The following is a 16,494-nucleotide window of genomic DNA, read 5'->3' as shown; positions in this document are numbered from 1 at the left end:
AAGGTTGTATATGTCCTTCCGCTAATTGTTGTCTGACCAAGTCATGGGCTACTTGTATCTTTTCTTTAGTCAGGGGCCACTGAGGAACCCACACTGGTCTATCTGATTTCCAAGTAATTTTGATTGTCTCAGTGGCCCTTTCTGAAAACCCAATCCATGTCTATTTATTTCTTGATCTATTTGAATAGGTGCTGTCATACCTTGTTCTTGTTCTCTTAATCTTTTTTCTTTCCTAAAGCCTTGTTTAGCCCTAGTAGTGGGCGCGTTAGGATTGATGTTATTTGTTAATGTCAATCCTAATTGAGCTAGGACATCTCGTCCCCATAAATTTACGGGAAGATGATCCAATACATAGGGCTGTATAGTTCCTTCACATCCTTCAGGATCCCTCCAATCTAATGCCATAGCAGTTCTATGGGGATTTGTTGCCACTCTTAGGCCTCAAAGCGTTTGAGTGGCTTGTTGTAATGGCCAATGTTTTGGCCATTCTTGATGAGATATGATGCTGAGGTCAGCTCCTGTGTCCAGCAGCCCATTAAAGTCATGTCCTTGAATATTTAATTTTAGCATTGGGCGAGAATCTAAATTTAAAGACAGCATAGCCCAATCTACACCTGTGGAGCCTAATCCCTTGGAACCTCTTTCTACATTACAACTGGAAAATTTATCATGCAGGCTGGGTATTATTAATAACTGTGCTATTCTATCTCCTGGTGAAATTACTGATATACCTCTTGGAGAACTAGCTATAATTTTTATTTCACCCTCATAATCAGGATCAATTACCCCAGGACTTATCATAAGTCCTTTTAGTGTAGAAGAACTGCGTCCCAATAATAAGCCTACTGTTCCCTGGGGAAGAGGTCCTTTTACTCCTGTGGGAATGATTTGAACTCCCATCTCTGGAGTTAGTACTGCTCTGGCAGAGGCGCAGATGTCCAACCCTGCGCTCCCTGTAGTTTGTCTGATGAGGGATTTAATGGATAATGCATCCTGGGCACTACCTTGCTGGGTTCCTCCATTGCCCCGTATATTTGTGGTTTTGGGCCCCGGGGCATTGGGCCCTCTAGTCTGTTTTTTGGCAATGGAGCCTGATACCTTTCTCCACGATATCGTGGGTAAACAATTGGTCCTTGTCCGTTTTTTGATAACGGAATACCCTCTATGGTGGTTTGAGAACGGCATTCATTAGCCCAATGTTTCCCTCTATGGCATCGTGGGCAAATACCCGGAATTGTATTCCTTTGATACCTAGTTTTGTTAAACCCTCCTCTTATGGGGCAACTCCTTTTAAAATGTCCTGTTTGATTACAATTATAGCATGTTTTTGGCCTGGCATCTAAAGCCTGTTGTACTGCTGCTAAGACTTGCCCTTGTTCATTAATGTCTCTACATAATTTAATATATGTACTTAAATCTTCATGTCTCCATGGTCTAATGTCCTCTCTGCAGCAACGATTTGCTTGGTCATAAGCCAGTTGTTTTATAAATGGCATTGCCTGTTCTGTATTTCCAAATATTCTAGAGGCTGTCTGAATAAGCCTATCTACAAATTCAGCGTAAGGTTCATTAGTTCCTTGTATTACCTTAGATAATTGACCTTGTAAATCTCCATGCCCCTGTAAAGTTTTCCATGCCCTAACTGCATCTACAGCAATTTGTGCATATACGCCAGGGTCATATTCATTTTGCTGTCCTTGACCCTCATAAGGTCCCTTTCCTAATAACATATCTAGATTTCTTTGACGGTAACTGGCTTCTGCATTTCGCCTAGCTGTCTCCATGCAAAATTCCTCATTGGCAACCTTCCATAACAAATATTGTCCTCCATTTAGCACAGATTGACACATGTTAGCCCAATCTGCTGGTGTCATTTCCAAGTTGGTAACAGATTCAACCATGCTTACCGTGAAGGGAGCTTGCGGCCCATAGGTTGTTACAGCCTCCTTTAATTGCTTTACTGTTTTGAAATCTAAAGCATGGTGAATTCGTTGCCCTCCTGCCTGCTCAAGTACAGGGCATGCTAATCTTTGGGGTCCTGCCTCAGAATTCCGTCCATCAACTACGGGAGTTGAGGGCCGCTCGGCGGTAGATGGGGCTGTTGGTTGAATTACGCCCTCTGGTGATAGAACGGAGTTAGTAGCAACCTCCTGTTGTAATTCTCCACCTGATGGCTGTTTTTCCTCTAAGCTTTCTTTCTTTAAATTTTCCTCTGTCTGACTAGCTTGAGAGACCTTCTCTTTTGCTTGACCTAGCGTTTTTTCTACCATAGTTTGGACCTCTAACAATTTACTTAACAGTTTTTCGGTTTGTTTTTTACTAGATTCTAATCTACTATAAAGGTAACGTAACCCAATAAGATAGGATAAAACAAAGCCGAAGCAGAATGAAACAAAAACGGAGCAGAGAATGGTTATATCAGTTTTCTCTTTCTCAGGGCCGAATAACTTCAAACCTTGAGCCAACCATTTTTCCCAGTTCACCTGAGAAAATTCTAGGGCTAGGGAGCTTGAAATAAAAACAAAATAAATCAAAACAAGAACACATTGTTTTTTGAAATGGTCACCCATTCTGTCGCCTTCCGTCATGGGCGAGCAATTTTACTCACCTCTAAGTTTCAGGCGTTCCCCGTCCGGGCCACCAGTTGCCTCAGTCTGGCTGGGCACAGAATCACCAGGAACAAAACTTTATTTTTGAAAAAGCCGCCAATACTTCGTACGCGCCGGCAAGCCAAAACCGGTCCACCCACGCGCCCGTCTACCGGAACTGGGGGCCCCGGACCTCCCCCGGAATTCCCTCCTACTATCCTTCCCCAACCAATGGGAACTCTCCAGGAGTCCCGTAACATGAGTCCTGTAGCAGGCCAAGGTGAACAGCAGGAGTCCAATTTCCATATGAATGTAAATCTTTACATAATCATATCATCTCAATGGCTAGCTGGCGTCACCTTACGACCGAAAGTGCCATGCATCATATTATTTGCTCGTGGCTCCTAGCACATATTCATGGAAGCAACACTAATAATTTCCTTCAAGAACTTTTTCTTTATGTTCTCATTCTGATAAGAGAAGCCAAAATACTTACAGTGGCCTAGAAGGTCTGTATGATCTAATTACCTGTTTCCTTTCTTTTTCCTTTCCCTCACCTATTCCAACCCAGCTATACTAAGCTGCTTGTCATTTCTGAAACCAGCACATAAATACTAGTTTTATTGTCCTGTTTTCTTCAAATAGTCAGTGCTTTCCCTAGATGGCCATAATAGAGATGTGACCAATTACCTTACTTCTCTCAGACCCTTTAGCTTCTCAATTACCATCCTATTTAAAATTTCTGCCACCACATTAACATCTTTCCTCTCCTCCATTGTCCTTAAAATGCTTATTTCCCCTTTTTTTCTCAATATATGTCCCCTCCTTTACTTATTTATTTGTGAAGTTCATTGTTTAATATGCTCTTTCCTCTCTAGAACTCCAGCACTGCAAGGGTGGAATAATTTTCTATTTTGTTCCCTATAGGTGCTCAGTCTTTAATGTTTTATTATTTTATTGGCTATTTAATAAATCAGTCATTGTAACTATTAGTATTTCCTAAGTTCTCGAAAATATTCCGTAAGTATTAAAAATTATACTTAACTAAATTTCCTGCTGCCTTCAGTTTTTTTTTGCCTATCATTAATTGAGATACATCATATTTATAAGCTTTATATTCCTAACAGACTGGAGTGTAGTCAAAACTTTCACATTCTAACAATTGTAACAAAAATTCAAAGTCTTCCTTAAATCAACCAAAACTCTTCAACAGTAAAGTTTTATCTATAATGGGGTTTTGTTGTTGTTGCCTCTAGTGATAAGTACTTGTAATACAAGTCTCAGGTATAGTTTAATAGAAATAGTATGACTTGGGAAAGAATGGGAATATCTTGGGTGTCAGGATTCCAACAAAGATTTTAATAACTAAATCATGATGAGTAGGGATAGCAGTTCATGTGGAGGTTCATGTACTCACTCAGAAGAACCAATGTGTACTTCCCTTCTGATTCCACATTCAATGATGTGGCTTTAATAGCTTTAGATTATCCATGGTGGAATTGTACTTATCAAGAAGTCAACAAGTACTACAAGTTAGTGTTTCCCACCACCCCAGCCATTTGGTACATCTTTGTTAGCATACCACTGTATTTTAGCAGATATCAATATGGGGCTCACATGCCTTCAGAATTGTGAAAAGTTCAAACTCTGCCTCTTTTGAGTTTGACTTCTTTCACTGAAGATTTGTTTTCTTTGTAGAGTAGGATTGTTGTCCCAGTATACCTCCGAAGTTATATATACAATCCCATACTCTTGACACCATAGAGAAACTCACTTTCTCTGCTGCAGTTTGAAAAATACCGGAGAACATCTTCACTCAGATGCCCACCTCTGCACAAGTCAATTTAGGGGTGAGGGTAGGGTGCTGTGAGGGATTGAAAGATCAATATAAATAAGGATGTAAGAATTTTCACATCTTAAAGTAACTACATGAATAGGAATCAGTTTACAGGGAAAGAAACAGGACATTGTGAAGCAGATGGTTCCACAATGTTTACTATACTTGGTAAAGCAAAATGCAGCTAAATCAGAATCTTAGTTTTTATAATTCTTTAAATAAAAGAGTATTTTTAACATAATTTTTTAAAATATGGTTTTTATTTAGGATTTGAACTACAGTTCCGATTAGGCCCAACTTTGCAGGGTAAAGCAGTTACTGTGTATACAAACTACCCATTTCCTGGAGAAACATTTAATAGAGAAAAATTCCGTTCCTTGGATTGGGAAAATCCGACAGAAAGAGAAGATGATTCTGATAAATATTGTAAACTTAATCTGCAACAATCGGGATCATTTCAGTATTACTTCCTTCAAGGGTAAGTGAAGTTAGGTGTTCTGTATATGGGGAAAAAAGTTAATTCATTGTAAAACTTGAAGTTATGTAATTTATAAAAAGTTATCAACCATGGCAGTATAATTTTTACATTGCTTTTACAAATAGAATATGGCTCTTCAATTTCTATGAGATTATCTAGTCTTTTCCTACAACTTGATTATAGGATGATATTTATTTAAGTGTGCTGGCTATTTCTGATAAATTCTAGTACATTTGTTTTTCATTAAAACAACATTATTAGATATTATGTATATTGTATGTGGTATAATTATATAGTAATTGTGCAATGTAGTATTAACTGTGTAATAATGCAGAATGGGTAAAAAATTGCTTTCCATTAAGTTTTGTTGCAACTTTGTAAATTATTGTATGTGTTAGAAATAATATAATTTTAAATAGGATAGTTCCTTCCAGTTATTCAGATACTAGAAAAATCTCACTTTTTCCCTCTCATTAAATGGAAAGTTTTAATTTTGCTCTTTTTCCTTAGAAATGAGAAAAGTGGTGGAGGTTACATAGTTGTGGACCCTGTTTTACGTGTTGGCAGTGATGATCACGTGTTACCCTTGGACTGTGTTACTCTCCAGACATTCTTAGCCAAGTGTTTAGGACCTTTGGATGAATGGGAAGACAGACTGAGGGTTGCAAAAGAGTCAGGTGATGTCAGCTTGGTTTCTTTTCCTTTTCTTTTTAAAAATAAATGTAATTATCCTCTGAAATACAGATTTCAGAGGTTTTGCTCCTACTTCTAATTTCACCTCCTAATATATTTAGTAATTATATGAACCATATGAAAATAGAACCATATGAAAATTTTTAAAGTTGACCCTTTTTAATCCATAAAAATGTCAAGTTATGTGGTTCAACTTAAGGACATCTATGATAAAATGTGATCATTGTTATTTCTGAGATTTTTGCTTTGACATATAAAACCAGTAGCAAACTATTAAAATGTAGAGGAAATATATTATTATATAATTTTATTTATTTATTTTTATTTATTTATTTTTTTACTGTATAATAAAAAATTTTAAGTAAATTTTGATGACAGAGTTCCATGTGATATTTAGCACGTTTTAGAAATAGCCTAAGTAACTCAGTAACAACATTGAAACCAAAAAGAATAAATGAATCTACAAATGTGAATGATTTGTATTATATAATTTTAATTAATAAATATTGACTTTCCACATGGAAGGCATGAGCTGCCAACAATACTTACAGTAAGATAAAACTTATTTTACTTTTACATAAAATAGGAGTAACATTAATTTTCTATTTTCAAGTTAAATGTAGGATGAAGAAAGGAATGAAAATTCACTGGCATAACTATGTACTATAAGTACTGTGAAACATTAAAATTAGGAGATGAGTATATACTGATATTTTTGTGTATAAATATATCTATTCAACAAATAGAAATTGAATCCCTAATAATAACTAAACACTGTTTTGTGATTTTTTTCTAGTACACTATTTTATTACCTTGGTCTTGTAGATGAGGACACTGATATTCTGAAAGATATAAGTGGACTTGCTTAAAGTCTCTTTTGGTACAGCTAGAATTTGAACCTAAGTCGTTGACTCCATTTCCAATAGCATGGTAGCCTTTTTATTTTACTTAAGAAAGTTTATATTGATATTTTTCTTAGTTTTAGGTTGGTTTTGTTTGTTTTTTCTTACAATGGTCTTTGTTATCTTGCTTTTCAGGTTACAACATGATTCATTTCACCCCACTGCAGACACTCGGACTATCTAGGTCGTGCTACTCCCTTGCTGATCAGTTAGAATTAAATCCTGATTTCTCAAGACCTAATAAAAAGTATACATGGCATGATGTTGGACAGGTAGTGGAAAAACTGAAAAAAGAATGGAATATTCTTTGTATTACAGATGTTGTCTACAATCATACTGGTATGAACTTCATTAATTTTGATGAGAATATTAAATTCTGATTATTTCATTCCTCGATATTTTATATAACAGTTTGTTTCAGTGATGGGAACTGAACTCAGGGTTCAAAACTGTTAGGCAAGCATTTCACTATCAAGCCACATCCTCATTCCTTATGTAATGTAAATTTTATAGACATACATGATGATAATGTCTTTCAACTTCAAATATCACTGTATATAGTATCACTTTTTTTGTTCCAAGAAAACAGTGCTAGTTGAGGATATAGTCAATATATAATTTGTATGTGATGTTTATAAAAAGAGTCATGATAGAAAGGACCTAATAATCATATCTCAACATAGAGTGTTAATACTTTCCAGACTAACAAACATATTCTGTATAGCAAAATATCTGGTACTATAGCACGTATGAAAAGAACTACATGATTTCTACTACTGGGGAGAAAATTATCAGTAAACTCTCAGAAGTTATATCCTTCACATATTAAAAGAGCTTTAGATCATCTCCAGCACCAAAAAAGACTATTTTTGTTCCCAAGATACCTTAGCTATATAGAGTTATATAAAATGTACCAAATTTTCTCAACTGATGATCTTCAAGGAGATAGTTATTCCTCTTACCTGTCATAGCAACTGAGTCTGGACTGATGATGCCTCTGGGCATGTATTCAGTTTAACCCATTATACCTTACAAAATATTGTGTGGGCCACAATGTTGAAGAGTGTGGAAACCACTAATTTGCATATGTATAGAACAGGAATTCTGGGTGGTTCAAAAATTCAAGAAATTCCATGAGGTATTTTCCAAGTAATCATAGGAATTATGAAGATACTTAAATTTATTGATCTATTTCATCAATATAGATGATAATCTCCAACAACAGCAGCAAAATTAGGTTGCAAAAATAGATATATTCTAACATTCGGTGTTTCTTTGTGTGCCTGGAAACCAGGTTTCCAAGTCTACAGTGAAGCCATTGTAATCTAACAACTAAGTATTCATTACTTATAAAATTGACAGTATTGGTAATTACTTAGGCATCTATAATATTATTTATGTCAAATTCATCAAATCATGTGATGGCATTGTATTAGTTACAAATGGTAAAAGTTAGAATATGGCTTAGGTAGCTGTAACAGACAGAAAAAGTGACTTAACATTGAGATTGTAGATTTTACAAAAGATTAGGTAGGCATTTCAGGACTAGAGTACTAGCTCAATGGTGCAGGGAAAGGAGGTTGTTTCTCTTGTAGCTCTGCTGTCTCCATTGCTTTGCTTACAGCTTTTAATCAAACATGGCTGCTCCAATTCCTGTGTCATATCCCACCCAGAGAAGATGGTAAAGGGAAGCTATGCCTTCTAAGTGCATGGTCTAGTATATGTGTTACTATTGATCAAATAGCAAGACAATTACTGTTCTTACATTAGATAAATGCTCTCCAAATGCTAAATGTTCACAGGATAATTTTCAGAGACTTTAGATGATTGTATTTTATAATTCTCACCAATTGTTTTGCTGGGGATAGTATTTGCTGAGTTCTATACTACTGCACTCCAGAAGTCTATAGAGTGGATTTCTCTTTCATGTAAACTTAGAAAAATACCTAATGTTTAGAATTCTCTCACCACTTGATTTTGTATCAAAATATTGAGAAAAGAAATAGAGTTTTAAGATTTTACCCTTAAAAACAATTGGGTAGAGTCAGACATGAAGATGGCTAGCCTCTTAGGAATCTGAGGCAGAAAGATTGTTTGAGCCTACTAATTCAAGACCAGTTAGGGCAACATATCAAAAGAAAAAAAAAATCAGGATATCCTTGGCATTTATCCTTAACATACATATCTCTGTGTGTGTATGTGTGTGTGTGTGTGTGTGTGTGCGCGCGCCCGTGTGTGCCTGTGCCCACGCACATGTGCACAGTCCTCAGAATCAAACCCAGGGCCTTGCTCATGAGACTCTACCACTAGGTTACATCACCAGTAAGTGAAAATCCTAATGGGATACAAATATGACTACATTTTGTCTTTTTAACTTGAATTTCAGTGAATGTGATGATAAATCTAGGGGGCAGTATCTTGGTACCAATTTGGAGAACTATCAGTTTAACTTTTTTTTTTTTTTTTTTTTTTTTGGCAGTACTTGGGCCTTGTGCATTCTAAGTAACTTATTCTGCCACTGAGCTATATCCCCAGCCCTTTTTATTTTATTTTGAGACAGGGTCTCACTAAGTTGCCCATGTTGGCTTATCATCTCTTGATCCTCCTGTCTCAGCCTCTCACATAGTTAAGATTACAGATGTGCACACCAAACTGGGCTTTAATTTCACTTTTATTATATGATCTTTGCTCCTTATATATCCTGATTTCACTTAAGTGTTTATTTATTGTGGGTATAAATAAATAGTAACTAAATTGCTTACTAAATAAATGACAGAAACTAAAAATGATACTGATTCTAAAATTCTATAAGAGTGCTCACTGAGTAAATAAGACACAAACATGGTCATCTCATCAGCACAGCAAAGTGGTCACAATTGCAGATTCTGAAGAGAGACTTACATTAATTCCTCTGGCCAAGTTACTCAACCCGTAAGCCTTAGTTCCTCCTCTATGAGAGGAACATAACAGTATGTTCTGTATTGTGTGAGAGGAAATGAAGAATAACAAAGTGTATTTAACTGCATAGAACAATTCTGGGTGTGCAGTAGGTATTACTTTCCATTTTTATAACCACTTGTATTACTCAGTATGAATTCAGGGGGCATTAGTCCATTGTAAACATAAAACAAATTGGGTAACATTTGTCTATTTAAAAAATTAAATTAGCAATTTCTCAATCTCATAAAAACAACATATTTTACCCTTTAGGATTAGCTGTGCAAAGATGTTACTTGTGAAAGAACTAATTTTTCTTCCTTCGTATTTTCCTAAGCAATATTTAAGTTAAAAAACAAGTGTATGAGAAGATAACAAAACCAAAGTTTTTTTTTTCCATAAAACAGAATCAGTATAAAATATCGATATCTAAATATAGAAGGAAGTGGGTGGTAGATGTTGATATTTCATCTTTAAACTTAACATAGATACCATTTTCAATTTAATTATAAGATGTAAGTTTTCTTTTGTTCAAATTTATTTGTTTTTTTTTTTTTTAAGCTGCTAATAGTAAATGGATCCAGGAACATCCAGAATCTGCATATAATCTTGTGAATTCTCCACACTTAAAACCTGCCTGGGTCTTAGACAGAGCACTCTGGCATTTTTCCTGTGATGTTGCAGAGGGGAAATACAAAGAAAAAGGAATACCTGCTCTGATTGAAAATGATCAACACATGAATGTAAGTATTTATACAGTAATACCACACTAAATCTAAATAACAAAATTTCTTAAGTACAAATTAAATATATAGCTGAAAATTATTTATAATCAGTGTTTTAATATGTTAAACAATATTTGGTGAAATATTTAAAAATATGTTTTAACTGTTAAAATTTTTCAGTGTATTCGAAAAATAATTTGGGAGGATATTTTTCCAAAGATCCAACTCTGGGAATTTTTCCAAGTAGATGTTCACAAAGCAGTTGAACAATTTAGAAGACTTCTAACACAAGGTAAATAGATGCAGTAGTTTGTTCCTATCAATTTTAAGAAATTTAATATTACTTTTAAAAGGATAACCCCTTTTTTTTTCTTAGTTAATATTCATTAAATCTGTTGTTTTGATACAATATTTTTTTTATTTTTTGGTATTTGAAAACTGATTCTGGAAGCCGAAACATCTAAAGGGCATGCTCTAATAATAAAACCAATTTTTATTTTATTGTTGGCAGAATGCTCAGAATATAGTCAAACTCAGCATATATTTGTTAAAAGCATGAATGGGAATTAGGTAGAGCAGGTTACTTCAGCTGAGAAAGGCTTGAACAAGGCTTTGAAATCGAGAAATGTGAATCTTCTGCTGTCTAAGGTAAGAATCTTAACTATGCAAGAGGGACTTCCAACCGATGGTGCTCACCATAAACACCCTCCTTACAACTAGTGAGACTGAAGTTAGATATTAGCTAATAATAAAAGGTAAAGAAATAAATATTCAGTTAAGGATGTAACTAATCTAGTTAATCAGTGTCCCCTTAACAAAATAAGAGGAAAAAACATACTCAAAGAGAACTTGAGGTTTTTAGGAGACAAATTAGAAAGGATTATGAAGAAAGTATCTGCAAGTAGTATGGGACAGCCCAGCAGGGAGGATGTTTGGGGACTCGGGAGGGGTTCTTTTAAAATAGGAAATTTTCTTCCTTGTCCAGAGACCAAAACTAGAATAGGACCCAAATATACTGCCTTTGAAGTAGAAATGAGTTTGCCTTTACATTTAAGAACTCAGTTGGATTCAGGCATCAACTTTTATAAGTATGTATCACCTTAATACAGGAACTTTTAGTCCTGATTTTGCTTCATATTTCATTCACCAAAAATTTCTCTTTCCTTTAATATTTATAAGTAGTATCATTTATATGTAATATGTGTGCTCATTATAAAGAGAAAAAAACCCAAATAGTTCAAAATATAATAAAATACAATGTGCAACTTCCCCTTCTACAAAACATTTTGAGGGAACTACCAAGTAATAGTTTCTGTGTTTCCTTTCAGATTATTTTTGAAAGAAATTCGGATTTTACATGTGGTTTTACATAATTCTCTCTGTAAACTATATATACACTCGTTTTATATTTGTATATATGTTACATACATTAAACTAAAGCATGGACTATTTAATTTGTTCATTAGCTGACAATATGAATTTATTATAGTTATTTCTCTTAACTCCCAAGTAGCAATACACTGTTTTAACGTACTTTAACTGGTTGGGATTGTTACTCAGTGGTAGAGTGCTTGCCTAGCACGTGTGAGGCACTGGGTTCCATTCTCAGCATCACATAAAAAATAGATAGATAGATAAATAAACAAACAGACAGACAAACAAATGTTTACAAATAAAAAGAGTACCTTTAACTAGCTTTTTTTTGTAATTCTTTCATTCAATGCATTTTTATTGATCCACCTACTGTGTGCTGGACACTCAAGGCATGAGAATTCAGTGGCAAACATAGCAAGAACCTTGCCCTAGTACTATCTAAAATATACCCTGTATATGTATGTTTATTTGCTATATAAGTAGATCTACAGGATAAATTGTTATACGTGAAACAAGTAGGTCAAAGGATATGCAAATTTCAAATACAATAGATATCATCAATTGCTTTTTTAAAATTATACCTACTCACATGTTTTGAAAAACTCTCACCAACATGTGATACCAATAATCTTTAAAATATTTTTTCAATCAGGCAAATCATCTTGGTATGTATGGTTAAATATCTTGTCTTAGTTGATATTTCTTTTTATGTTAATGAAGTATCTTTTCACATGTTAATTAGCCACTTACATTTCTTGCATTGTGTGTTAGTATTTCTTCCCATTTTTTATTGGACTGTTTGTCCTTTTCAAATTGATTCATTATTATTGATGATTCCTTATTATATACGTGTTAAATATATTCTCTTAGTATGCTGTTGATCTTTTAACTATTGCTTATAGTGCTGTTTATTTTCAATGTAGTCAGTCTTTTCTTTTATGGCTTTTCACATCATGTTTAGAAAAGGCTTTTCATAAACATACTGTTTTTTCTAATAATATTATTCATATTTTCCAATAAAATATTTTATGAAGCTACAATTTATGTGTATCACATGAAAAAAGGTATTTAGCTTTATTTTTAAAATGTTGTTAAATTGATAATCCATAATTTACACTGATTTGAAATACAACCATAATGCTTCTTAGTGTATAGCCATATCCTAAATATACTTTAGGTTTTTATCTGTGTTTTCCATTTATCTGCCTTCAATTCTACCAATACTAAAAATTATTTATTGATACTACTGGTGTAGATTTGTTTTTTTCTTTCTCAAGCATTTTTTAGCAGTTTTACTCTTCCAGATGAACCTTAGAAACTGGGTTTTAAGAATCTGTTTTATTTTATTGCTTGTGTTTTTGTAAGCCATTTCAAGGTCTCTTTAGAATAAAACAAGGACAAATTAATTAATTAATGGAAAATTAAGCCTAGTATATAACAAAGGAAAAAGCCCACAAATTGCTTTATTTATAAAGAAACAGGCCAAAGGAATTTATTGTGAGGAAGGGTTCTTCAAAGGAAAACAAGAAGCAGGAGGCTGTGGGGAAGTTAGCCTAATTGGTGACTTACCACTTGCCCAGTAATTCTTCCTCCTGGAGGCAGCTGGCACCTCAAGACTAGTTGGGGCACTGGTATCTCTCTCCATCTCCTGGGAGTTATGTTTGAACCTAGGGCTGTTTCACCCAATAAATTCCTTAGTATAACAGAATTCTCCCTGAGTCAGATATCCGCAAAAGCAATGGAGTGGTCTCAGATCAGTGAAATTGCACCAAGTGTTCTCCAAAGAGCCTACCTCCGTTTAGAGTTGGCTCAGATGTGCCCACCGTTCATTCCCACCTTCCATTACAAGTACTTCTTTCAGAGAAAGCAAAGAAAGTCAAGTTTTTAATAAGATTTACTTTAGAATTGGAAGCAATCTTTGAGGAAACACAGCTCCTGAGGTTAGACTATTTGGTAGCACTGAGAAGAAAATGCTACTACCAAAGTCCAGATGTCATAAAGTTTAATAAGTAGGGCTGAAGGAGTTGAGTATTTCCTGGCACTCATAAAGCCTTGAATTTGATTCCCAGCAGTGTTAAAAAAGAAGAAGCAATGGTAGTAGTGGACATTGACTGAGAGCAAAAAAGTGGGGCTTGAGTTGAACTGATAACAATCCCTATGTTTGTTTGTTTTTTGTTTTATAATGATATTTTTGTCTCTGTGTGTTACCCCCACCCACTGTGTGTATGTGTAAGGTATGTGGTATGGAGATGATAAGCAGGAGGATGGAGGGGTAGGAAGATGGTTATGAAATTAATATTTGTTTTATTTTCTATGAAATAATTGCACATTTAAAATTTGAAATCAGGGTCTGGGGTTGTGGCTCAGCGGTAGAGCATTCACCTAGCACATTCGAGGCCCTGGGTTTGATCCTCAGCACCCATAAAAATAGATAAAATAAAGGTATTGTGTACAACTACAACTAAAAAATATTTAAAAAAATTTAAAATCAGTAACAGTTGTAATCTCCCTGTGAATATTTGCATTTAAGCACTCATCTTTTCTTCTTTCAGGAAATAGGAGAGTAACCAAGTCTGATCCAAAGCAGCATCTGAAGATTATTCAGGATCCTGAATATAGACGGCTTGGCTGCACTGTGGATATGAACATTGCACTAGCGACTTTTATACCACATGAGTATGTTATTTGTTTTCTTTGTGAAATAAATACTGCTACTACTTATAAACCATTATGGATAGTATAATTTTCAAAAATCTTATTGAAATCCTTCATATGAAATGAAATAGGCACCATAATTCTACTTCAGCACATGACATATTCATGTTTTTTTATATGTGCCAGGTCATATTCCTGTGCATGTATGTAATACTCTTTACTGTTGGAAAAGTTTTTCAGTCATAATAAGATTCTGATGATTAAGATTTCTATGACCCTTGTTAGAAAAATTTTATATGTAAGTTTTGTAAAAAACATTAAATAGGTTTGTATTGCTTTATCTGCTCTAGCGATGGGCCAGCTGCGGTTGAAGAATGCTGTAATTGGTTCCGTAATAGAATTGATGAATTGAATTCAGAGAAGCATCAACTCATGAATTATCATCAGGAACAGGTTTTACCTATATTTATTGCTTTTCTTTGAGTCTTTAAACTATTTTTTTTATTGTTGATGATGATGCAATATAATTTAATGTTTTCCAGGCAGTTAATTGCCTTTTGGGAAATGTGTTTTATGAACGACTGGCTGGCCATGGTCCTAAACTAGGACCTGTCACTAGAAAATATCCTTTAGTTACCAGGTATTCCATTTTCTTTTCTTTTTATGAACGATTAAAAACTAAAATTTGTTTTTAACTGTGAATTAACCTAAATGTTTCCTTTAAAGCACAACTTCAGTACATTTCTTAAACTACGAGAGTTTTGATTTGGAATTAGGCTTAATTGTGTTAGGCAAATCTTTAGTTAGAAAAATGATCATCCATATGGACAAATTTATAGTTGTTGTTATTTACATTAATGTTTCGGGAGGTTTGCATACTTAATGTCTTAGTCTGTTTTCTGTTGTGGTAACAAAATACTTGATGTTGGGTAATTCATAAGAAACAAGGTTTAAGGGCTGGGGTTGTGGCTCAGTGGTAGAGTCCAGCACGTGTGAGACCCTGGATTCAATCCTTAACACCACATAAAAATAAATAAATAAAATGGTTGTGTAGTTTTGTCCAACTACAACTAAAAAATAAATATTAAAAAAAAAGCAAGATTTAGTTTTGTTCAAGGTTTTGGAGACTTAAGAAGTCTAAGAGTGTGACACCAGCATTTACTCAGTTTCTGGTAAGGGCCTCCAGCTGCCTCAACTCATGATAGGAAGGGGAAGGGCAAGTGAACACATATGAAAGAGACAAAGCAGGAGGGGCAGTCTTACTTTCTAACAACCCACTGTCTTGATAACTAATCCAGTCCCTTGTGTGAGTTCCTCCCACAAGAAAGGCATTAATTCATTCATGAGGGCTCCACTCGTATGACCAAGTACTAAAAATAATGCCCATCTTCTAACACTCTCACATTAAGAAATTAAGATTCCAGCACATGAACTTTTGGGAGACACACTCAAACCATAGCAGTTAGTGATAAATACAGTGATAATCAAATTGAGCAAGCACTTAGATCCTTATTTTCTCCTCCTCCTCTTTTTTTTTTTTTTTTTTTTTTTAACTTTTGACAATGCTGGGGATTGGGCCCAGGGGCTCCACAACCCATCTACCATTGAGCTATACCCCAACTCCATAGTTCTTTACCCCAACTCCATAGTTCTTTACTTTATAGATAAAATATAACGTAAATTGGGCAACTAGAAGATAGTAAAAGCCTTTGAGAAGTAGTATCAGTATCTCAATTGTTTTCTTGTGATTTTAAGAGAGGTTTTAAAAATTCCTTAAAATGTTAGCATTATATATGCTACAATGTTAACTCCATTCGTCAGATCCTATTAGATTTACTGCCATTTGGGGAGGTAAATAATGTTTATTGATTTTTTACCTATATTGAAGTTTTTTTCCTGTAAATGGTGTCACACTAATTTTATTTATTATACTCATAAGGAAAGTTTAATTTTTAATGTTGCTAATTTGGATTCTCTCTAAGCAGTTTCTCTGTGTGGATTTAATATTTAATTTTATCTCTGTAGGTATTTTACTTTCCCATTTGAAGAAATGGCCTTATCTGCAGAAGAATCTATGATTCACCTTCCAAATAAAGCTTGTTTTTTCATGGCACATAATGGATGGGTGATGGGAGATGATCCTCTTCGAAACTTTGCTGAACCAGGTACATCACTTTTGACTTCTCAATGGATAGGGAAAAAATTTCATAGAAAGTTCAATATGATCTGTTTTTTTGATTTGTTTCCCCACTAGGCTAGAGGTTTTTAAACTGTTTCACCAGTTTGAGAGAGAAGAAAAGGAGGT

General features: G+C 34.5%; 1 protein-coding gene across 5 annotated transcripts in view; it reads left to right on the top strand.

The window, feature by feature from the left end:
- The window catches only part of AGL (amylo-alpha-1,6-glucosidase and 4-alpha-glucanotransferase), a 117,155-nt gene that overhangs the window by 50,466 nt on the left and 50,195 nt on the right, over window positions 1–16,494 (top strand). For all 5 annotated transcript variants that reach the window (XM_081306144.1, XM_081306142.1, XM_081306141.1 and 2 more), the window contains 9 exons: window positions 4,693–4,903; window positions 5,414–5,580; window positions 6,634–6,837; window positions 9,997–10,178; window positions 10,341–10,452; window positions 14,087–14,210; window positions 14,540–14,642; window positions 14,732–14,829; window positions 16,215–16,354. In XM_081306144.1, the coding sequence (XP_081162270.1) occupies window positions 4,693–4,903; window positions 5,414–5,580; window positions 6,634–6,837; window positions 9,997–10,178; window positions 10,341–10,452; window positions 14,087–14,210; window positions 14,540–14,642; window positions 14,732–14,829; window positions 16,215–16,354 (1,341 nt within the window). The remainder of the gene's footprint in view (window positions 1–4,692; window positions 4,904–5,413; window positions 5,581–6,633; window positions 6,838–9,996; window positions 10,179–10,340; window positions 10,453–14,086; window positions 14,211–14,539; window positions 14,643–14,731; window positions 14,830–16,214; window positions 16,355–16,494) is intronic.

This window comes from Spermophilus citellus, assembly GCF_964194105.1.
Source record: "Spermophilus citellus genome assembly, chromosome: 9".
NCBI lineage: Eukaryota > Metazoa > Chordata > Mammalia > Rodentia > Sciuridae > Spermophilus > Spermophilus citellus.
Note: the sequence above shows the minus strand (reverse complement) of the source record. Positions and strands in the feature narration are given on the sequence as shown.